The sequence below is a fragment of the Mus musculus genome, chromosome 13 (genome assembly GCF_000001635.26).
Source record: "Mus musculus strain C57BL/6J chromosome 13, GRCm38.p6 C57BL/6J".
Classification (NCBI taxonomy): domain Eukaryota; kingdom Metazoa; phylum Chordata; class Mammalia; order Rodentia; family Muridae; genus Mus; species Mus musculus.
Genome location: NC_000079.6, coordinates 32,770,183 through 32,795,017, shown reverse-complemented (window position 1 = coordinate 32,795,017; position 24,835 = coordinate 32,770,183). Strand labels below are relative to the sequence as shown.

The 24,835-nt window shown below is 40.6% G+C and overlaps 1 protein-coding gene across 4 annotated transcripts in view; it reads left to right on the top strand.

The window, feature by feature from the left end:
• The window catches only part of Mylk4 (myosin light chain kinase family, member 4), a 105,950-nt gene that overhangs the window by 11,756 nt on the left and 69,359 nt on the right, over positions 1-24,835 (top strand). For 2 of the 4 annotated variants that reach the window (XM_006516670.3, XM_006516666.3), the window contains exon 2: positions 13,190-13,460. In XM_006516670.3, the coding sequence (XP_006516733.1) occupies positions 13,190-13,460 (271 nt within the window). Of the gene's footprint in view, positions 1-11,053; positions 11,240-13,189; positions 13,461-18,376; positions 18,858-24,835 lie in introns of those variants that run through there. The other 2 variants (NM_001368880.1, XM_006516668.4) reach the window with 2 other exon arrangements.

The following is a 24,835-nucleotide window of genomic DNA, read 5'->3' as shown; positions in this document are numbered from 1 at the left end:
TGCCTCACCCTAGAGTACCTTTCTAGCCTTCCAGTGGGATTGGAACCCTGGTTACCTTGCTGCATAGAGGTGCTATTGTTAGCCTCTCCCTGGCTCCAGGCCGTTTTGCTACTCTTTGCCATATGCTTATTTGACCCTGACTGTCCCTCCGAGCAGTTACCTGGCAGTATCCCAACTGCCAGTTACTATGTCTGTTTCCACTACTCCTGCCAACCTCCACCAGAGGGTAAAGTTCTTCCCCTTGCCAGCTCAGTGCCAAGTACTGGGCCTCACATGCTGTGGGGTGTGCTGGAACAGAATCAGTGGGTGAAAGCAATTGGGCAGGGCTGATGTGTAGGCTTAACTCATTTTGCTCAAGGCTAGTGTTTGGAACATTCTGTTTCTTCTGGGGGGGGGCACCTGACTGGGGCTTTTAAAGTAGTAAAAGTCAGATGAAGACTTTCTGCTGATTTCTGCTGATTTAGATATTTAGAGAAGCCTTCCAAAAAGAAAAAGAAAAGAAAAGAAAAAAAAAAACACTTTCAGAGGTAAAAGTACAGCAACCATCTGGGAAGAATGAAGAGCTAAAAGAAAGAAAACACAGGTCCTTTTTGAAAGCAATGGGATTGACGAAAGAGATGCAATGGACACACCAAACATTCTTTTCTTCTCCCTGCATTGGGTTGGAAGTTCAATGGCAAGAAGGCTGGAAGAGAGACATGAGCAGAATTTTCAGGGAGCCATGTTTTCTCCAAGATCTGGAAGGCCCAAAGCACCATGTTCCCCAGTTTCTCTCTGGCGTCAGATGATGGTAGCTCAGGGAACACCTGCTCAAAGCACCTACCACACAGACTGAGGGTGCATGTGGGCATTCCCAGCTGTGAGGTCTTCATCAGTGGCCTCACTGATGGACTGGTTGTGAACACAGTTGAGTCTCTGAGGACCTTCAGAAATATGTAGGGGACACACTCGGTTGTGCCGTGGGCTTGCTGGGTTGAACGGAGATGGAAAGGGGAAATTTAAAGAGACATTCCTTTTTTTAAAGTACTTGGAATTTATTTGGAGATCAGAAATCGGTGATGTCAACACTGAGTTATCCAGAAGAGGAGCGGGGGACAAGCCTGATCCCACAAGAAAAACAATGAATTCACCATAGGTCATCAATCTTAAGAAATGGAGAGTTCTGTAATGTGTCACTGCATCATGGCTTTGGGTAGATAGTTTCTTGGAGATGACACAGGTAGTGTTGATCATGAAAAGGTTAAACTTGATTTTGTCAAAATTTAAATGCACATGTTGAAAAGATTTTTTTTGGACATTGGGCATGGTGACTCACACCTGTGATTCCAACAGTTGAGGGGCAGAGTCTAAACAATCTCTACAAATGTAAGGCCAGCCTGGACTACAGAAATCAATCAATCAATCAATCAATGAGACACCTTTAGGAAAATGAAACTATAATCTACACAGGAAGTTATGAATGTGGAAAGAGACCTCACTGTAATAGTAAAACAAAGTAACCCCATTACAAATGAGTAAAAGTTACAGAACAGAATATATAAAATTAAATGCAAATTAAAACCACAGTGGATGTCACTCCATTCTTACCAGAATGACAGAAACAAAAGTAATGATAATGTTGACTTTCAGCTAAGAGAATCCATAATAAATGTCAGACCATTTCTACTCAGTGTTGCGCTAGAAGCCCTAGGACGTAAGGAAGCGAGTAGGGGATAAGGGTGGGGACTGCAGACTGCACAGAAGAATGACACATCTTTCTCTGTAGGTCGTATACACCAAAGAATTATGGACAGAAAAATTACTTCCAGTGCTATGAAAGTTTAATGAGTTGTCTGCGTTAAATAGTCAACACTAAAAGTAGGCCCAGGTGGAAAGAAGCTAGAGAGCAAAGCAGGAACCAGAAGCCCAAATCTAAATTATCTAAGAATAAATCTGATGGAAAATATGAAGAGACAGTTTTCTTCCTTCAGAGGTGGAAAGTTGCATAACCTCCCTGAGAGAAAGTGAGAGAGAATGTGACCAATAAAGGTGATATTCCATGTCTGTAGTTCCCAACACCTGTTAGTGTACGATGCAATCTACTGCCAGCTAGCCTCAGCTACAGATTCAGGTCCATCCCAGCCTAGAGGCTACAGGTGTGAATCTATAAACTAACAATCTGATTCTACAAATGTTTTAAATGTGCTAAGAATATGAAGATCTCCTCAGTGGGTGAAGGAGCTTGTCAAAAGACACTCCCCAAGCATACAAGGAAGAAGGCTATCTTAAAAATTTGTGAAAAAAAATAGACTTTTCTATAAGAGATGCTGAGAGAACATATGGGAATACTTGATCTACTTTAGTTTATAACAAATTTCTATATGGGAAGTTCAAATAAGGACATATTTAGAAAATAAAATATCAAACACAATATAAATTTATAAATAATATTAAATGAAATCTAATATATGCAACATAATATTTAAGACATTTGAAAATTCCTTCCTAGTGATAAAAATAATTTTAAAAATTTCAAAGCATGAGATTAAAACCTTTACATATGCATTTAATGGAAGTAAAGCATGCATATATTCATGGTTTGCATATTTTCATATATATGATAACTTCAGCCATTTAGTTATTAGAGACATACAATTTAAGTTTTTAACATGCTGTATTATTATGTGGTTACTAAATTAGCAAAAAGCATTAAAAGCAGAACAAAGGAGCCCCACTGAGGCTCTAGTGGAAATATATTGATAGCTACTTATATGCACTGTAGAATTCATAACAACCCCAAGCCAAAGACACCCACAACATCAATCAATACCATAATAAAGAAGATAAATAGTTATGGAATATTGGACAAGTATTTATGCATTGCAATGTTGCATAAATAGAACTAGCAGACACAAAAATATACTACCAGAGATGGACTATTTGATAGAAAAAAAAAAGACACAAAAGAATGAAAGCAGTATGGATACATCTGCACACAAGCCCTAGACTGGCATAAAGTTATATGTTTACAGTACACGTGAAAGTGGTAAAACTATGATGAAAATCAAGGCAACTGTCATCTAAAACCTCATATTAGAACTTGAAGAGAAGGTAAAGGAGTGAGGTGTAGGGGCGCTATCAGTATTCTAGTGTGTAGCCTGGTGGTGGCTTTATGCAAGAATATCATCATTCTTCTTAAGCTATATTTATAGTTATTTTTAATTTTCTATATGTAACAGCCCAGTAAAGGGGAAAATATTTTACAGGTGCACTGTGGAATAATTAAATTAAAATCCTCAGACATGTCCTTCCTTCCTTCTAAATTTTTAAGCTGTTATCTTTTGGTGTGTGTGTGGGGGGGGGGGGGCAATTTAGTAACATTAATAGCAATAATAGTACCAAAAATAACATAAAGGTTGCCATCTGTCAAGTCTCTGTTACACATCAATCATTTTCACCTCATTTCCCATCCCTCATCTTTGTAAGGTAAATATTATTACTGTCATTTAACAGATGAGAAGAACTAAGGCTTAGGACGACCACACAGTCACTCTTACACAGTAAGGGAATCTCAACTTCAAGTCTCACATCACTCTCTGTAGTGCCCACGAGTTCCCACTAGGCTAGCTGCTATATTGTGGCACCTATTGTTTTATTTAAACGAAGTTTCATTCAGGTTAAAAAGAAAATAAATGCTTCTAGACCAGTGGATGACTTTAGAAAAGCATAAATCATATGTGTTGCAACAATCTTATCTGACATTTTTCTATTATTTTTCTCTATATATTATCGTATATGTAATATTTATTTACAGCATATGTTTTTAAACCATCAAAATTGGGGACATAACTGGACATAGTGGCACACACCTTTAATTCAACACTTAGGAAGCAGAGGCAGGTGGATCTCTGTAAGTTTGAGGCCATCCTGTTCTACATAGTGAGTTCCAGGACAACCAGAGCTACATAATAAGAGCTGTCTCAAACAAACAATTAAGCAAACAAACAAATTTGGAACCTACTGCAAATACTGTTCTGGAATCTTTCATTTTTTTCTCAACTTGAACATTACATTTATTCTTATATTGTTAAATGGGAGTAATGAAATGATATTTCTTATGGAGATTCTTTCCTATTTAAGACACTCATACTTACATTTTGTTTTAATGTTTATTTGCAACGTGTTATTATCATTATTATTGGCAATGTTAGAGACTGAATACCAGAGGTAAATAGTCTTACCAGTGAGCTACATCTTCATAGCCTAATTAATGTTTTAAACATAAAAACAATGCCATTATTTAAACAAAAAATCATACATTCAAGGATAATTTCAAAGGTTAAGAGCAATGTCTGCTCTTCCAGAGGTCCTGTGTTCAATTCCCAGCAACCCTATGGTGGCCACAACCATCTGTGATGGAATATGATGTATGTGCAGACATTGATTTTCTGATGTATATGTAGACATTGTACTCATATGCATAAGATATATTAATATACATACACAGACATAACATAAATGAATCTTTTTAAAAATGCATTGATGTGGTCCAAGGGTGTGCTCAAGGTGTCTTTCATAATGATAAGCTGAGCCTTCATTTTCTGCCACGTGTGAGAATAGCAGCATCCTCTGTACCTCGCTCAGCTTTCTTCACAGTGAACATTTGTTCTAGGTGGGAACTGTGTTGGTAGTGCCTTTCGTCCTCTTGTAGGCTACAAGGAGTCTTTTCAGAGCACTGAAGACCTTGCAGCCAAACTCTTCAATACTTTTGAACATATAGAATAAACACTAGCAACTCCCCCTGAACTATTCTGAGGTTGCCCAGTTAACATTCTACCTAAAATTCTTTTATCTTTCACAGTAAATAACACATCCTGGCAGTGGGTGGGGTTTCCCAGGCCTTTTCATCAGCCATTATTGTACCTCCTAGTGCAGTGTTTTTCCTTGTGGAAAATTTCTCCCCTGAGCCTTGCTTACCCTCTGGCTCACCAGCTTTGGTGAGAGAGTGTGGCTTGAGGTTTGCACTTCTGTAATTTCATGCCTCGTCGCTATCATAAGCTTCTCCTGGCTCCTCAAATCCTCTTCCAATTTAGAAAGTAGAAGAGCATTTCTAAGCATGTCAGTATAAATATACTGTTCTTCTAGTTCCTAAATCTAGAAAATGATGATTCATGCCATAAGATGGGGGTTTCATAAGGGGACAGCAGGCTCCTAGATGCCCTCCACGTGTTTGGAGTGGATAGTCCGAGCAATAGTGTAAATTGTACCTTGTAGCAAGCATCGTGCTTTCTTCTTTCCTACTTAGGCTTAAAGAACCAACAAGGGAGATACATATGGAAGACGTGGAAAGAGGCAGAATCCTACAATGTGGTGGTGGAATTATAAATATGTGTGAATTAGCACATAAGACATTATTTTTATTGTCATGATAAGAAGCAATGACACCGTAGTAGCAGAGAGCATTTCTCTGCCCAGTTCTTGGTTTTTAAGGGGCATGTCTGTGGCCTGGTTTTGATTTTGAATTGTCCTCCTTCCTTTCAAAAAGAACCAGAGTTCCTTGAAGAAATGGAAAATTCCAGAAATAGCATGATCATATTAGAGGAATATCAAAAATAGTATTGGTGTATCAAAAGTACACAACAGCAAACACAGATATTCTCTTCGAACAGACATGCTACAATTTGACAATCGAGCATCAAAATGAAAATGTTTTGGTTTGGTTTGGTTTGGTTTTGGAGTTACTTTATACCTCCACTTCAAAGGGGAACATGCAGATTTGGAAAGGAAGCATTGTGATTTAGAAAATCACAATAGTTAGCAAATGTGGAAGAAATGGTAGGCTCAGAAACTTACTGTTACATCATCACCACAGCAATCCATCCAACCAAGAATAGATACTAATCTTGGCAGTAAGCACAGGGTACTCACAGAGTCCCATAATTTATGTATCTTTGAAAGAGAAAAACGTAACCTTATATTAGAGAAATTTAGTGGTCGCCACCATAATGAGATCACCAAAGTTACCTTTACTAACAATGGCGCAAGTTGGCATTGGGTACCACACATTGGGATACCCTGAGAAAAGTATACTATATTTCTGGTTTTCTTGCCACAAATCTAACTTGCTTCCACATGTGAAGACACAATCAGGCAATTCAAACTCTGATAATTTAGGAAAGCTATATTTGTCTGAAGTTTCAAAAATAACAATTTCATGTAGAATAAAAGGAAAAAAGAATAGGATGATTGCTTCTAAAGTAGAGAAAAGGGGATTTAAACAAGACTTTACAACAAATGCACTGTGGGATATTTGACTGGACCTGCTTGTATGAGAAATGTCTCTCATCTGAGAAGACATGCTCATGCATTGGGGGATGAAGTCTCAGGAAAACTGAAGCTCTAGAAGGAAGACAGAACAGCAAATGTTGGCGATGAGAAGAAAACCTATATAGTGGGGGTGGGTGGGTATGGGGGACTTTTGGTATAGCATTGGAAATGTAAATGAGCTAAATACCTAATAAAAATGGAAAAGAAAAGAAAACCTATATAGCTATTGATTGTACTTTTCTTGTAAGGCCTCTGCGAGTTTGAACTTAAAATTTATCTATTTTTACTGTTCTAAGGACCAAACCCAGGACCTTATGCAGTCAGGACAAACACTTTCCTTAGCCTTCTGGTTTGTTTTTAAAAGGCTAGGAAGCAAAGAAATACAACAAAATGTTGTAAAAGTCATATATGACTTTGGGAGCTCACTTGCCAGTTTATTTATGATCAATATTGGATGATGTACTTTGTTTTGAATGAAATATCATATGCTATTTTCTAAATAATGTATCAACTCAATGATAAGTATTTACATTCAACAATAAATAAAATGGCATATAATTAAAAGTACAGCACCCAACTACCATAGGAATAATTTACTAGGATAGTTTTTAGCATGTTTAAGATAAACTAATTTAAATGCAGTTTTATGACATCTCTTTTGTTTTCATGTTTTAAACAGTAAAAGAAACAGAAGATTAATTATGTGCCTGAGAATGTGTGTTTATTTCTTTGTGTCCCCCCCCAACCCGGTGACATTGAAGATAAACCCAAGGCCTCATATACACTGGCAAGAACTCTACCACCTAACCATGCCCAGCCTGCCTGGGAGTTTTAGACTCCTTGGTTTTTATTACAAAATATTTAGCTACTTACTCACTGCCACTTGGAAAATTTAAAGGTCTAATATCAAATGGACTGTAAACAAGTCTGGACATTTTGTAACATCATTACCCTCTTGGCTGAGAGTATTCCATATCCAAGGAGGTAATAAGTGATAGAAACTAATTCCATTCATGGAGCACAGATTTTTTTTACTAAATTACAAAATCTCATGTTACCTAGCATTTGTGCTAGAGGCAAAGTACGAGTCTCTAACTTTCTCTCCCACCCATCCTTTTCCTTTCTTCAGCCCCAGGTGACACAGTACTGTGGCCTTAGTTTATGTCTCCCTGGATCACAGCCTTGGTCACTTGGAATAACCAGCTCCAAACTGCCCAGTAGCACTGTCCCCTTCTTTTAACAAGATTACTTTTTATGAATCATATTAAATTTGAGGGTTTTTTTTGTAGTGAACTTAGGGAAGTGTACTTTGCCAATCATAAAATTTACTCATCTTAGGTATACAATTCAATGGTATCTTATGACATTTGGTGAGTTATGTAATGACCATGCATGATCCACTTAGATGCTCTTTACAGCTAATTATTAACACCGCCCAGCTTTCAATGTCTATGGACTGGTCTTTTTTATATAGGATCCCATGGTATGTGGCCTTTGTCTCTGGCTTTTTTAAATTTACTATCATGTTTTAATCCATTCATGTTATAGGTAGGCAGTATCGTATTTCATTTCTGACATAGTATCCCATTTACTTGGACATACCACTTTGTACTCTCCCCTCACAAAACTATTGGACATTTGGGTTGCTTCTAATTGTGGCATCTGTGGGCACTGCACCTCCCAAAACTTATGTGCAAGGGTTGCATATTCTCGCGTTTTAATTTCTCTTCCCTGTGTACCAAGAAGTACTAGACTTATGGGAAGTAACTTAAACTGAAGACATTCCACTTTCAAAAGTATCTCTGTCGTTTTCCTTCCTATGCCCTGTCTGATGAGAGCACCCCTCCCTCCTGCACTAGCCATGTTTGCTTTTCCTCTGTCTCTTTATAGTTAATACTCTCCTAGAGGGTGCAAATGTTGTGGTTTGAGTTTGCATTTCCCTGATAGCTGATATTCTGCCTGCTTGCCTATTCAGATACTTTGTCCACTTTCAAAATTGGGGTGTATGTCATCCCATTAGTGAGCTGTCATAATCTGTTGTGTGTTCTGAATACAAGCCCTTTGTCACATCTGGGCTGTCGAAGCATCTTCTCCAGGCTGGAGCTGGGCTTTTAATTTTTCTAATGCTGTCTTTTGAAAAGCAGACTCTGAATTTTGATGGGGTGTAGTTTATTAGTTTCTGCTTTTAGGGTCATACTGTCTGGTGCTTTATGGAAGGTAAAACATGTAATTGATAGGGAGGCAGCTGAAATGTGGCAGCCTTTCAGCTGCATTTTGATATCCATGACCATTGTTCCACTTTTGTATGTAGACACCTGTTGTTCTGGGGAAATTCAGAAAGCTGTGTATAAACAGGAATAATCAGTACTTTCAGGCCTGCTCTGAATGTCCAACAGAAGGTGATCTGTCAATGATACCTGTTTATGTGTCTCCTTAGATGACAGTCCCTTCCTTGTTTAGTGGAAATGTTGCCCAAAATGTCAAGGAATTCTATTCTTTTTATTCTTGAGAATGTCATGCATGTATACAATGAAATGCATCCACCCCATTTCCCTCTTTCGACTTCCCCATATTCCTCCAACATGTCACCCTCCCAACATTGTTTCTTTCTAAAAGGAATGATTTTCCCTTCCCCAGAAGCAGTTGCTAAAGAGGGGTGAATCATGGAGAACACTCTTACAGCCAGTTTCATCTTGTGCAGGTCTTTTGAAGGTAACCACAGGGTACATAAGTATGAAGTGCATCACAGCCGTCCTTCATACACTCCAGCTCTTACATCGCCTCTGCTTCAGTGATGTTTCCTTAACCTTGATAAGCGGAGAGAGGGAAAGGTGGCGGAGTGGATAAAGACATCCAGTTTAACACAGAATTTGGTTTTACAATCAAGGATTTCTTAGCTCTGTGAAAGGCTGTTTTCCTCTGTATATATTTTTTAGAAGTCATATAAGTCCAAAAATGTCAAGGAAACACTGGAGTGCTGGGACTGCTCATACCTTTACTTTTAGTTTTTCTAGGCATAATGAGCATCTTTAAGCATTTCAGAGTCTGTGGTGGACTTTAGGTCCTGAGGCTAGCAAGGATATGAGCATGCACATAGCACCTAGACAATTAAATGTTGTGGTCAACTATTGTACCAGATAGTTTGTATTCCAAACCATCAAGCTTGAACAGTATGACTTAACAGAACTGTGTCACTGATGCCAAAGTTTATAAGACAGACAGCTAGGACACATAGATACAATCAAAATTATTTTCTCTGATGACTAAGTAGCAAATGCTGAGTATATATTATATATGGGAATATCCATATGTACATGGCTGTACAAATCTGCATCTCCAACCTACACCCTATATGTAGATCTCCGTTTCTATGATGTTGGGAGCCTGTTTCTATGGCCTTCCATAGTCATCTCATATCACTTCACCTTTGTCCTTTCAGGTATGCAGAAGGAATCTGTAAATCATCCAGTTTATGGTCTCCCCTTTATACCCTGTGCCTAATCCATCACAAATCTTGTTGGCTCCAAACAAAATGTGAAAGCATGCATGGGATTCTAGAACCAAATCGAGGGGGGGGGTGGAGAAAGTTAACTATTGGGTTTTGTTAATAATAGTGCATCTGCTGGCCCCGAATCTCTAATGCTTGTGACTAAGAGCCAAGGATATAGGAATCATGACTTTATTTGTTTTGGTCTGACTGGAGGCATGGCCACATACATCTTCCTTATTCTGAGACAGATTTGTTGTTGTCAGCATTCATACACATGCCTATAGAAGTTGGTAGCCTGAAGTCAGTTCAGCCTTTTGAGAATGCTTTGTGGAATAATGTATCTTCCTGAAGAACTAAGTTTTGGAATCCTAAAAAAATAGCAACAGTTCTGCTTTTCAAATAAGATTCTTCTAAAATCCTTCAAATACTACTTAAAATGGAAAACACTCATTTTTGTCTTGACTAGAAACATTGATCTAAACACACACACACACACACACACACACACACACACACACACAAGCAAAGGGCCAGAGGCTACCTGTGTAGCAATGGGACACAGAGGACTTCATAAAGGCTAAACAAGACGTGACAATTGTCTGGGTTGTAAACAATTAGAGACTGCTTATAATGTCAGTTTTAGCTTATCAGCAATGGAAGTTCCATATCAAGTGTATACATCTATGAATAGTAGACCTGGGAAGGTGCTTGTTTTCATGATAATTTGGAAAGAGTTGCAGTGTTACTCACAAGAATCTGTGAGAAACATGCCTCTAGTCTTTGTACCTTCCTGGATATATATGCCTTTGCCTTTCCCCCTGAACTAGGGAGAGTTGGAGACTTTTCAAATAGTATTATGATGGAGTAAATTAAGCACTATTCACTAAATGCATTCAGAAGGCCCCATACTACATTCGAATCACTTCAAAGTCATCAAGACAAATGTTCCTGGGACTTTGAGCTCCCATTCCTTTCGTCCTGGCAGCTACAATCATGTCTGAGAGGAGTATGCGACCACCCAGCACAAATCCAGCCCGGTAATTACAAGGGGCGGAGAGGGGAAGGTAAAGGTGATATTTCATCCAGTGTTCTCAGTTCATCCTCTCCTTACCTGACCTTTGAAATGGAGCCATCAGCTTTGAAAGGCCTGGCATCTAAAATTAATATTCTTCCCCATCTGACTAAGGAAGGAACAGCTGAGCAACATGAGCTCAAGGAGCACATTGGTTTAAACAGGGGCTCGGCGTGGCATTTGAGAGGGAAGACACTTCCTCTGGTGGTAGACACTTGCCTTGCTAGATGACTTCTGCCCACTGAGAGTGAAGTCTCTTACTGCAGAGTCCTGCAGTCCCTCTGAATTCTGCAGATCCCTGTTATCGGCCGAAAAGAATCCTCTACTTGCGGAGTGAGTGGGTCAGACTCCAGGATGTCCTCCTACAGATGGTAATCACTTCTGTTTATTGTTAGAACTGATCCAGTTGCATTTTTCTCTCTGTGCTGCTTTAATTAACAAGAAGTCGTTCCAAACTGCAGGCAGAGCTCAGTGCTTGGTATTTCTGTACTGAATGATTGTGTGCTAAACCTAAACTTCTGTCTTAATATGTCAAGTTTTGAGGCTTCCTAGTCTATTTTTGGTATTACCTGCAATTCAACATTATATCTTAACCACAGTTCACCATTAAACAGAAATGCATCTGTCTTCTTATTTTAAGAAGTTCCTCCTGCCAAGAAAATGTTAAAAAAAAATACTAATAATGGTCTATAATGAACCTGTAGAGTTCTAGTTGATGTTATCTGCATTTTTTAAAATGTAAGTTCTTTAGGCAATATATACAAATTCGTAGAGTATTTAAAATACCTTATAACTCTAGGAGGTTATTTTACTCTATGAATTGTAAAAATGAAGTTCCACTGGGAGATTGAGAAATGATTATTACAAACTTCAGCGAGTTTCCAGCAGGGGGCCTCAGGGGCTAGCCACTAGAAAGCCCAAATTCAAATCTTGTCTTAATCTTTGTCTCCTTGTATAGCCAAGTAATACATAAATACACAGACGCATTTATGTGTCTAGAATTAAGTGTTACTTTGTTGCGTGTACATTACTGAATTTGTAAGGAGAGTATTTTAGAGAGAGCATGGGCAGCCGAGCTCAGTGTGCAGCTGTTAGTAAAGATGCAATGAAAAGTGGCTGTATTCTTCCTCTGAAATGAATTTCTTTTAGGAAAAAAAAAATCAATACAAATGTCTTAAGATGTAGGCAAGAGGAGTGGGGTGTGGCTCAGAGGTAGAGGTGTTTGCCTAATTTGTGTGGGTTATTGGGTTTAATCCCTAGCACTGAATACCTTAAAGAGGATGCAGGCAGAAAATCCCTATGGTGACACTGCCCAAGAAGGAGTCACAATTTCCAAAGGAAGAGGAATTCCCTCTTCTGAGACCAACCTCTCTTTCTTGTAGGGCTGTGAGGAGAAAGCCATGCCATCGAAGTCTAAAACCCCAGTTCTCATACTGTGTTTTAACCGGCCACTTGACATGGTGTCAGAGTTTTTAATTTGCCCCTTATGTCCTGCAGCTTGGCTAAATTTTAGTTTGTGAAGAAAAAAAAACTGTTAATAAATAGACATCTAGAAAACAAAAACAAAAACAAAAACAAAGACAAAGACAAAGACAAAAACAAAAACAAAAACAAAACATGCCCCTCACAGCATGGGAGTGTGAAACTCAAAGGGGGGGACAGCATCCTGGTCCTTTATTGAAAGCCTGAAGAGACTGAATTTTGGACTTTTTGGGCGCGGGGAGGAAGGAAGATCAAAGAAAAGTGCACAAACATCTCGGCTGCAAGTGAAACCTTTCAGATGTCAGCCTCCCATGGTCATCTCTGTTCAAGGCAGGTGTGAGGCCCACTGTCTCTTCTTCAAGCAGCAGTGAATCAGTCTTTCCTGAAGGGGGCATATACCAGACAGAAGAACCTCTATAGTCATCTATTACTTCTTAACCTAGATGATATAAATTTCCTTTTACAAAAGGATTTTCCCAGATGTTCCTATGTGTAAAAGGCCTGTGGTTTATTTGAATAACCAATTTGAAATATACTGCATAAACAACACTGGGGTCCTATTTCTTACTTTTTCTCAGTGTATGTCTTGTTTAATGCAGTGAAGGATGCGCACAGCCACCTGGCATGGTACTTCTTACTATTTGAATCTCTGAGAAAATGCTAAAAAAAAAAATAATAAAAATAAAAATAAAAATAAAAATAAAAATTGTTGTTTTCCTTTTAAAAGTTCTAGCAGTGGAAAAAGTTTCCATGTGAATATCCAGGTTGCTCCTGATTTGGGAAGTTGATGGAGAATAAGTGACCTGAAGGTTTTGTTTCTTTGTTTCCTTTCTTTATAGTCAAGAGAAGGGAGTGCTGAGCAGTCATGATTGTGTCCTCATTTACAAATCTGAGACAGAGGGAGATGAAAGCCCCACTCCTGACAGCAGCCTGATCAGGCTCACCACCAGTATGTTGAAGGTGAAGAGGCTGGAAGAAATCAGCTCGTGCCACAGCAGCAACCCGCTGGAGAAGGTGGCGTTTTTCCAGTGCATGGAGGAGGTGGAGAAGGTGAAATGCTTCCTGGAGGAGAATTCGGGGGATCTGGACCTGCAGTCTGGAGACAATGAGGTAACCATGTTCTACCTTACCTCTTGGACAGTGCCTTTTATGTTCAAGTTCAATGTTGTCATGTGTGTGTAGGAGGAAGGAAGCTTGCAAAACAGATTTCCATTCCACTTGTCTGAGGACTGTGGGTAAACTCTACCCTTGAGTTGGGTTGATAGTTTGGAAGACTCTGAAAGTGCATTTTCCCTGCAGTGCTGAGGAGTGTTGAAATGAGTTCCTGGGGACTGTAGCTCAGTGATAAAGGATGTGCATAACCTGCTGGAGGCCCTCGATTCCATATCATCACCCCTGTCAACCAAACATGCATGAGTGCATACATACATATTAATGGAATATGCTATAGAAAACGTGTTTCAGAGAAGGATCATGTAAAACGCAGGTTTGGGCTGGAAACTCAGAGAAGCACCATGAGGGGCACAACCGTGTAGCTTCTAATTTCCTAAAATTCCTGAGCCCTGTGAGAGGTAGAGCTACTGACAGTAGAGTCCAGAGAAGGGACAGCATTCCTCGCTGATGTCATGATGGTAGAGTCCTGTGACCACTATGCAGAGCAAATGCTCTGAGATGCACCAAAAATCAAACATGGAGTAGCCTAATCTGATCAGTGAGATGACAGGTGCTATCAAAGCAGGTTTAATACTATGTCTGAAGCTTGGTGAGCATTTTGGGTGAGTGGGTATAAGGTGAGGGGGAAGTGTTAGTGGCAGCGGTGGAAGAGAAAGCAGTCTAGCCTGCTACCACAATACTGTGGGCATCTGCTACCCCAGGGACCTCCACTCAAGTAAAGGCATATCCTTGACTATACTGTAGAATAGAATTTCACAATGAGTCAGAGTAAAATGAAGTTGCTAAGTTTATTAAAAAGAGAGAAAAGCTAATCTGTGCATGGGCATTGGTGCATCGTGGGTGTGTGACATAGGAAAAACAGTATACATATATGAGGCATGGGTATCTAGGTGACTGCACCATATACTCATATCTGATTCCGTGGATTTCCAAGTTACACTGTTCAAAAGATGTGTGCCTGAGAGATGAGTAAGTAGGTAAAGGTGCTGCATGCTAGCGTAGTGGCCCGAGTTAGAATCCAGAAGCCTCATGAAGGTGGAAGAACTGAGCCCACAGGATTGTCTTCTAACCCTTCCACCCTGTGGTGGCCTATGTGCCACACCCCATCTCTCTCACACACATAAGTACGAAAAATCAAAAAGATTAATTTACAACAGCTTTAAATATTAAAGAAAAATTTGAAAATTAAGTAAGAATTATAGGGGTTAGAGAGATGTCTCATGGCTAAGAGCATACACTGACTTTAAAAAGGCCTTGCACTTGATTCTCAGCCCCCAAGAGAGGGTCACTCATAACAGCCTGTGACTCTAGTACCAGGGGACCAGATACCTCTAGCCTCTATAGACACAACACTCCAGTGGATACACTCTCTACCTCAGACAGGTAATAAAAAACAATATGATTTAGTTACTTTTCTTATCTTAAAGAATTTCCTTTTGTACATGACATTGTATGGTTGTTTTGTAATACATATTGTATAGATTTGGGGTGGGAGAAATGCTAATATGGTAAAACTCACAGTCCTAAACTCCTGGGTCCCAGCCATTTGCCTGCCACAGATAGAGGGAGCCATTAAAATGCATGCAAGCATCCAGCTTCCTAGAGACAGAAGAAGAAGAAATTGTCATAGACAAAATGTAAGGGAGTATGAAAGACACCCTCATAGGGGCCACTAATAGCACAAACAAGGAAACAGAATTTATTTTCTCCTCATGAATTTCTGTAGGAAACAGAAAACTGCTCATCCGTTGTCACTTTGCTCCACAGAAACCAACAAACAGTTTATATGGATTTAATTATTTGTCAAGTCCATTTGTTCTCATAGATCTATGATCTAAGCTTCTTTTGAGACAGGGTCTTGTGTAGTTCAGGAAGACCTTGAACTCCATGTGTACTTAGGATGGCCTTGGGTTTCTGATCTTCCTGCCTCTACCTTCTAAGAGCTGAGATTGCAGCTGTGTGCCACCATGCCAAGCTTATGTGATAAAAATGTTAAACGGACAGCCTTAAATTGTGAGGTAATGGTGAGTTGGGTTATAAGCTTTCTTCAGAAGAGTTATTTTTATGATTACCAACTGTTCTAGAAAGTTCAGAGCCTAATTTGGAAGTTACATATTTTGGCATTTGGGGGAAAAGAGTCCACAGAGACCCTAAGAGAAGTAAACAAACATTTTGTAGCAGGTCCCTTCTGGTTTCATGCTACAGTTGAATCAGTCGAAGGTAGATACCGATGACAAGGAACGCCATATGTCCCATTTAGTTTTTTATTTATAAATGGAGAAGGGCCCAGAGCTGTCACCATGAGTACCTCTGTCCTTCTCTGGCCTTGCTCAGAATGGATAGGTACAGCTGTCAGAGGATCAGAGCTCTCCCGATGGTGGTCAAAGCCCAACCTGTGGGTGCAGCACAGCCAGCAGGCCCAGCAGCTGGCAGGTAGAGAAGCCAACCCAGCAGCCTGGGTGTGTGGACACAGCTGGGCTACCATGGCTGTCTCCATCTTCTGTAGGGCTGCTGTAGATCTTTCTGTGCCACTCTCTCTCCCAGGACCATTTAAAGGCCTGTAAGTTTCTCACCGTCTCTTCTCCCCCCTCCCAATCTCTTTCTGAGAAGATTAAGGCTGCTAATGGCAGAAACATTTGCTGGCTGAACTGAAAGGCAATTTTCACTGGATTTCAGACTCTCTGGGGACACAGCTTTGTTCTGGAAGCTTGGAGAACTATTTCCAAAAGCAACTTTATCTGCTCTCAGTCCCAAGAGCAGAAAAGCTGTATATAAATTTAACAACCTGTATTTGTTCAGTGAAACTCGGGTTCTTTTTTATTTTACCTTTCCTGCTCTTAACCAGGATTTTCTGTTTCATTTATTTTCCTTTCACTGGGTTTATTTTAAACTACCTTTCTCTTCCTCCAGTTTCTGCGTGAATTATTAAATACTGCATATTCTACTTCTTTGGACTCAAAACATTTAATTTACTTTATGATTTTAACTTTGCTTCTTTAATTTGTCTTCATTTTCCATTTGATCCTCTAATGCCCCGTTGCTCTTCTATTACAGTGCTGCCGGATTTAAAAAGGGCTCTGACTTAAAGCAGGAACCCACAGGCTTGCTTCCATGTGTTCCTTCTTTTCCATCCCATATCTCAAAACTAAAGACTCTGGAGGGTAGCAAAGACCTCTCCTCAAGCGAGGAGCTGTCAGTAAATAGGACGTGATAGTCACCTGCAGCTCCACTTCCTTTCCCCCAGGTATTTTTCCTCTTCTTCCTTTATATCACACATATGAGCTCTGAAAGACCAACTCTGCAGGCCAGTCTTTACCTCTAGAAGACATTAAATCTGTGCCACCATCAATAGCCTATATCCCTCACTTCTGGGTCATCTCCAACCTGACTTCTCACCAGCCTGACTGTCTTACCGACAAGATTTTGCAGAGATCAAGTACTCCCCCATTATGTCTGAAGTGCTCAGTACAAAGCCTAGATTTTACACTCACTCCTAGGCCATGCCCTTGCCCCAGCTGTCCCATGAGGACACCCTCAACATGATCAGAAGATCAGGCATATATGGAAGTTAAATAAATGGTTGAATAAAGTATTTTCCACAGATAACCATGTACCACTATGTACACTAGATCTAAACATGTTCAAAGTATGTTATTGAAATCAAGTAGAACTTGATAAGCAGTTGATCTGGGTGATGAGAGTGGTAGCCAGCATGTATATACCATGACCTTGTAAATGAAAAATAGTTCTCACAGCTACAATTATAGCTACCTTGACACTACCAAATGTAGAGTTTTAATTAAATGATTATATTCATACTTTTGGTTCTGGGGACCCAAACCAAATTATCAGGGATATGCTATATCCCCAACCCATATTTCTACAATTTATACTCAAGACAATTTATGCTCCCCTCTTTTGGTTTCCTCTACCTTCCTGTGAGACCGTAATTTCCTGCCATTTACCCTGAAAGCTTGGTCCCAAGCACAAAAACTAAGCGGCATTGGAGTTTGGATGGTCCATTTATAAAAATATGTCTTGTGGGCCACTCCTCCAGGGCTTTTCAAGGCGGATCCCTTCTGAATTTATGCTAATTGTGATTTGTGCAGAAAGGTCTTCTTCAGTAAGAAGGTTTCAGGGCTGGGAATGTACTTCGGTTGGTGGGATGCTTGCTTGGCATGCATGAAGCCTGAGCTTGAGCAACACATAAACTGGACATGATGACCCATGCTTATAACCCTATAACCTTATAAGCACATGATAACTGTGCTTATAACCCTGGCACTTAGAAGGGAGAGGCAGGAGGATCAGTTGTTGAAGATCATTCTGAGCTACACAGAAAGTTTAAGGCTAGCCTGGGTTGCATGAGACCTTGTCTCAAAGACAAAGGACAAAAAGAAGTGGGGAAAACCCTCAAAATACAATAACACACCATCAACAACAGGTTCCATTCTTCTACAGTTCCATTTGGAGTGAAGACTAAGATGGTCCAAATAGAGTCAGGCTCTCATAGTCCCTGGGATGTTTAAATGCTTCTCACAGATATCCAAAGACTGAACTAAGCAAAACTATTTCTTAGCCGGATGGGCAAAAGACTAGAAAGGGTTGGTTGGGTAAAGCATGGGTGTCCCTATTTTGATTGAGTTGGCTGTTTTAATAGCGGGTGGCATTTCCTGACAGCTGCTATGAAATTGTACCACCAGCCGTGTTCATAATGACTATTCTTAGATCTCAAAATAGCATAGATAAAGATGGAGGTTTTTCATTTTTGAAATTACATTCTTCTACCCTCCCCCGATTTCTGCTCTTTGCCTCACAAAGGCAAGGGAAAGTTTCCTAGGTGGCATTGGCTCAGCAGAGGCAGCTGATGCCAGTTATGATGCAGCTACTAGTCCTTGACCAGGGGACGAACAGTATAAATTATGACCGGCGATTTCCCTCCGTCCCTGCACCTGTCTCTGATCTGTCACAAAAAGCCATCATGTGTTTCCTTTTAAAGAAGCAGAGTATTAGTCGATGATCGTGTAACCGGAGACACCCAGCGTAGGACTGCACAAAGAATCCCATTGCGGGTTCACAATGCCCACTCCTCAGAGTAGAGCAGGGAGCACAGGGAACTTCAAAAGTGGCTGTGCTAGACCAGGGCAGGGAAGGTGCCCACAAAGCCAGGGACTTCACAGCCTCTCCCAGAGAATGGACTCCACGCTTCGAAGAAAAGACCTCTGGATTGTGGGTAGCGTGTGCCTTCTGTCGTCTTCGGTCTTCTGGCGCCTGTTTCGGTCAGTGGCGGCATGGGGAGGCCCCAAGCAGGAACCTGCACTTGAGAATGCACAGGTAGTGAAATCCTCCAGACCTAGGGAAGATTCATTTTGCAATTCTCTTTGAACATTTCCAGTCCAGGAGCGGTGCTTGCCAGAGGCAGTTGATCTATGCCTTGCTGGATCTTTGCCCAGGACTACTGTCTTAGGAGAGCTGGGATAATAATAGTGACATGTGGCAACTTTCATCATTTCTAGCAATAAGACCAACTTTCGGGGAATCTTGAAGCAGCTGTGTCTGGAATTAACTTTAAGTTGGTGATCTGTTTTGGGTACTAGAGTTAAAAATAATGTTGGCATCACTTCATTCTTGTCTTTTTTATGTCTTAGTTATGAAAGAAAAAAATGTAAGATTCACCCTGTTTGTAGGAAATCTGTTGTAGGCACAGCACTGAGGGGTGCTGAGGGCTGGGACTTCTGTGCTTTGGGCTGCAGCTGATGTGGCTTTCCATAAGCTATTCCTAGGATGGAATTTGGTGGGCAAAATATAATTCTGGCAGAGAAATGGTTCTCAGTGGAAAGAGATTAGTTCTTTCTGAGAGGAGGTGTCCATTCCCAGAAAAACAGTTCTCCCCGAGCCCTTGATTATCTTATCAGTTATCGTCTGCTAAGTCATTTTGAAACACTTTAAGACAGTTTAGCAATCACTGCAGAAGACCATGGGGGATCAGCAGTCTATGGGAAAGGCACACTTGCAACAGTGTTTCTCAGTATCAGGCACGCTTGCAACAGTGTTTCTCAGCATCCTTTTCTTTCTCTTCCATTCTCTCCCAGCACTCCTTCCCCCAATCAACTTTTCCATGACATTGTACTTCATTTCCTTTAAAAGAACAAAACAAAACTTTTTTTTTTTTTTCTGAAGCACTAGTGAGATGGCTCAGTTGGTGAAGTGCTCCCATTGCAAGCATGAGGACATGAGTTTGATCCCAGAATCCATGTAAAAAATGTCAGGCATAGTGACCTATCTTGTAACCTCAGTGCTGAATCCAAGTGCTTCCTGGCCAGCCAATCTAGCCTAATTAGTGAGCTTCAGTGAGGTCCTGTTTCAGAAAGAGGTACCCGGTGTTCCTGAGGACATGTTCCTGAGGACATCTAGCCCCCCTTCCCTTACTCTAACCCCTCTCCATCCCCCTACTCCTACCCATGTTAATATAAAATTGCTTGTGTGCCTATAGTGCTAGGCATCAAACCCAGGGCCTTGAAGTTGCCAGTTAAGTGCTGCTGAACTGCACCGCAGACCTTCCCTTAAACTTTATTTCTACAGATACTCTGTTTTCAGTAAATACCATTTATACCTGAATGCATTATATATGCACATTCTTTACACATACCAAGAGTAAGATTTTCTTCACCTCTTCTCCACAAAGAACCAATGCCCCACTGGAGTGTTATTGCTTCAATGGCAATATATTATGTACAGTTTAAAAGATGCCCTGAGAGGGTGGTTTCATCGCAAACTCTAGCAGTGTGCATACATGCATCACTTATATCTTATCCTACAAGGAGCCACAAGTCCTGTGTCTCGGTGGTGCTTAGAAGACACAGCTCTATGCTTTGCTAATGCCTGAGCCTTCACTTCTATGATTATCAAGTTCACATTCAAAAGAACAGATGAATCTTGAGATAAAAGTTGAGGGCCAGGTAAAATCTGCAGGAGAAAAACAGCAAGAGACAAAAACGCTGAAGCATATACAAACCTGTCTTTAGGCCAGTCCTGATTTCACGGTTGTCTACCTCTTCAGACCCAGTCACTGGTGCCCAAGCATTAATCACACCTGGCTGTTTAATATATATTTTGTGGGAAATATCAAGAGGGCTACATTTCTTCTGTGAGAAACACCATGAGGGCCTGCAGCTTCTGTGTGGAAATTCTGAGATGTGAGCCACTGGTATTTCTGCCTCTGATATCTGCCTTTAGAAGTCCCACACATATTTTCTTAAAGGTCTCTTGTAGCTTTTTACCTGTAAAGAAAAGCTCATTTATGTCAGATTTACAACATAACTCTTACCCCTTTTCATCACTAATGGTTGTTTATAATGTTGACAACTGGTTATCTTAGAAATTTGCCCCCTTGGGCAAATTTACACAGTTTATAGATTATTTTTTACAGAAGTGTAAGAAAATCCATTTGTAATGTTGTCCGGTCAAGGGGTAAAGGTTTTGTGTTGCACTATGTGTAGATTGTGTCTCATGTAAAGTTCTATATGGCCTTGAATACAGAACAGATGAGGAAACTTACAATGTGCATTGTTCCAGTGTCTCTGAATAATCAAAATTATGATAATTTATATAATTTCTGTTAGTTGCTTAATATAAAGAAAATATATTTTTTGCCTATTTCTGTCAAAGCTAAAATGACATGATTAAATATATAATTGTTGTTAGTTATGTCTGTTTCTAGGTAAGAGAATGTCTAACACATGTGTTAATGAAATTTCTAAATATAATTTACCAGACTGTGTTCTTCCATTTCCCAAAACCATTATGGTCATAAAAATGCACATTTATCTATTAGCATTACCCAGACTTCCATTTTTCAGACTATCTTTGTGACTTTTACTACACAATTGGCCCTCTATATCCCTGAATTGCACATCTGTGGATTTAGCCAACCATGGAGAAAACATGTCTGTACTGAGCATCTGCAGACATTTTTCCTTGTAATTATTCCCTAAATAATAGAGAACAACAGCTATCAGCATACATTCGGCTTTAGGTATTATAAGTAAGTCAGAGATGATTTAAAGCATAGGAGAAGAGGTACCCAATCATATGTAAACCTTGTGACTGTTTATATAAAAGATTTTTTAAAAAACTGCAGGGCTTCCAGGAACAGATCTCCCAAGAATACATGCCAATGGTTGCCCTTTCATGTTACTTTTGTTTTTATTAATATTCTAATATGCCAGCCTATTTAAAGCATTTTAGCCAAAGCAAAAATAGAACAAGATTATGATTTTGATAAGTACAGCAATGCATATACGACATGCATTTTAAATGATTTGTTAGTATGTGACCTCAGAGAACCTAACCCCTGCCCCCACAACTAGGTGTTCCCTGATCAGCCTCCAGCACCCTCACCAGGAACTGTTTCCAGGTCTTAGCCCAGTGGCATCTGGTCCTTTTCCATATGGTCTTCTCTTTTCTGTCTATCGTGTGGGCGTGGCAGCAATCACAAAGACCATGGAAACTGAGATAAGCAGGCAACAGCAGAGTCTTCTTTCTAGAGAAAAGAGAAAATTGATAGTAAGAGACATCTACTATTCAACATTGATATTGGGAAAGTTTGCTTAGGATTTTTATATTACCAAGACTGTGTGTTTAGTGTCTTCAAACTGCCACTCCTGAATTTCCACCAGAAAGCAGAACCTGAAAGCAGGCCTTGTGTTTGGATCCTTAATTTGGGAATTGGCTCCTAGAGATAGACATGGAACCTTGGAGTGTGAGAGGGTGAAAGAAGGAAACCCCAGCATGATGGGGCTAAGCTGGCCACTGTGGACGGGAAGACTCATAATTGCACCCCTGTTGTAGGACTTGAAGTCTACCAGGCTCTGTCTCTAATGCTGTTTAACATGCCCTGTGGCATGTTCAGCAGCCTCTGTGTAAGCATGGTCTCAGCTGGTGTTCACTCAGAAACTCCAGAGAACTCTAGGAAGATGCAGTAGCTCTGAGGGGTCCAGGAAAAGTCTCCATATAGTTGCTATAGCAACAGCTGGAGCAGAGTAGGCCAGACTGTGGAAGAACACAGAGAGGACCTCAAAGTTTTGCCTTTGAGGTCTTGCCAATCAGATAGCATTGTTTTGCTCAGTTTGGTTTTTATTGTTGTGACCGGCTTTGGTTTTACCACTTTCCAGCTTGCAGTGTTACCAGCCTATTCTTGGCATCACTGGCTTATACCAGGGAACTTCTGCACACTTTAAGAAGAAAGTCATGAAGAGGCAAGCACTGGCATCACAACAAGCCTTCCTTGGGGACTGTGTCTGGGTGCAAGGGAGACAGTGCATGTATGGCTTTGGGTCTCAGCATTGCTTCTTGAGGCATGAGGAACAAAGCTTAAATATACATGCAGCCTAGTGGGGCACACCTTTAATTACATTACACAGGGGGCAGAGGCAGGCAGATCTCTGAGTTGGGGTTCATCGCAAGATACCCTGTCTCAAAGTAAAAAGTTTATAGAGGAAAAAGCATGGCCTTACCAGATATACTGCTGACTGTTGCACAGGTCCCCAGGATGCCTGCACACCTTTGTCAGTTCTTTCTGTCCACAGATGGCTTTTCACGTGACACAGACATAATGCTCACGAACACTGGGTTTTTCTGCACGGGGCTCACAAAAAATGGTGGAGGTGCTTACTATTGCTCCTTGCCCCTATATGGAGTACTTATTATGTGGGGGAGACAGCTTTCTAAACCTGGTCATTGGTGGAAACCACTTTCTGAAAGCAGCCAGTGTTTAGTAGGAATCTTTGGTGGGCACCCAGGCCTTCCCTTCTTTGTCTCAGAGGCACACACTAGTATTTCCCCAGATAGCTGGGATCAGTTAATCTGCTGTGCTGGTTAGTTTTAATTGTCAGTGTGCCACAACCTAGAATCAAAGAGAATCTTAAAGAGGGGCTATCTAGATCATATTGGCCTTTAGGCATGTCCTTGGGGGATTATTTTGAATGGTAATTGCAAATGGGAGGGATTGGACCTTAGACTGTGTAGGATTGAATAAAGCTAGCAGAGGGTAAGCAGCAAACAAGCACACACTTATTTTCTTGTTTGTTCTTAACAACAGATGTGATGTGCTAGCTTTAGGTTCTTGCCTTGGCTCCTCCAGATGAGAGAGGTGACCTGGAATTTTAAACAGAGTAATTCCCTTCCTCCCCTGTGTTAGTGTATTTGCCACAACAGAAATGAAGGATGCCTGGTCACAGTCCCCATGCAGGAAGAGGACTGAGAGTGACTCCTGTGCTGGTTCTCAAAACCAGCACTGAGCATTGTCCCAAGAATAGAGTTTTCAGCCCCAACTCTTCCACCCCATGGGAGTTCTTTATGTTCTTTGAATAGCAGTGTGTACCTGTCCTTTTTTGTCATACTGGGTACTGTCTGGATAAAATAAAATAGCATGTATTCGTGGAAAGACTGTGTAAAAATGTGGGGCTCTGTAACTGTAACCAGTTCCAGAGCATTGCTTTCTTCTGCATCTGAGCCTTGGGCCATATGTAGTTTACACACAGAGATGATCATGAGCATGGAGACAGCCTCTGCCTGTGTACCGTCCCCTGGTGTTCATTTTAACAATTCTTTCAACCTCACCTAATGCTTTTCAGGGAGGGGAAAGTATGAGTTCATTTTATGGAATTAAGATATACATGCCTTTTAAAATACCTTCGTAAATCTTTAGTATTAGTCCATGGCTCGTGGCTTCACCCAGCGGGAGGTTTTGCCGCTTTTAGATTATGGTGGTGTTCTTTGTTAATATCTTCTGTGTTGTTGGGCATGTTGGTTGTAACTCAACTTCCGGTACAGCTCTATGGTTGAACGTGTGCCTACAATGCACAAGACTCTAGATTTACTTTCTGACAGACAGAACACACACACACACACACACACACACACACACACACACAGCGGAAGGACCTTGGACGCCAGCTTATCCAAATCTTTGAAAGGAGAACTCAAAACCCAAGAGCAGTGAAGCAGATTTATCCAAGATTCCTCACAAGGGAGGGACTATCTTCTCTGAACATCAGGATTTTCTTCCAACTCATCTTCTGTGCTGCCAGAGCGTTTTTTATTCAGAGTTCTTGTCTCTATTAGGGTCAACCCCACCCTCCCCACAGCTACTTCCTACATTGGATCTACAGATCAAGATCTGGCTCAGTTCACTGAGTCCTGCAGGCCCTCTTTCTCCTGAGCTCATGGTTTCTAGCTCTACACTGATTATCACCCGTGCTTTATTTCCAGGGGCTCAGCACTGCATCCAGAAATTCTCCAAATGTCTCAGC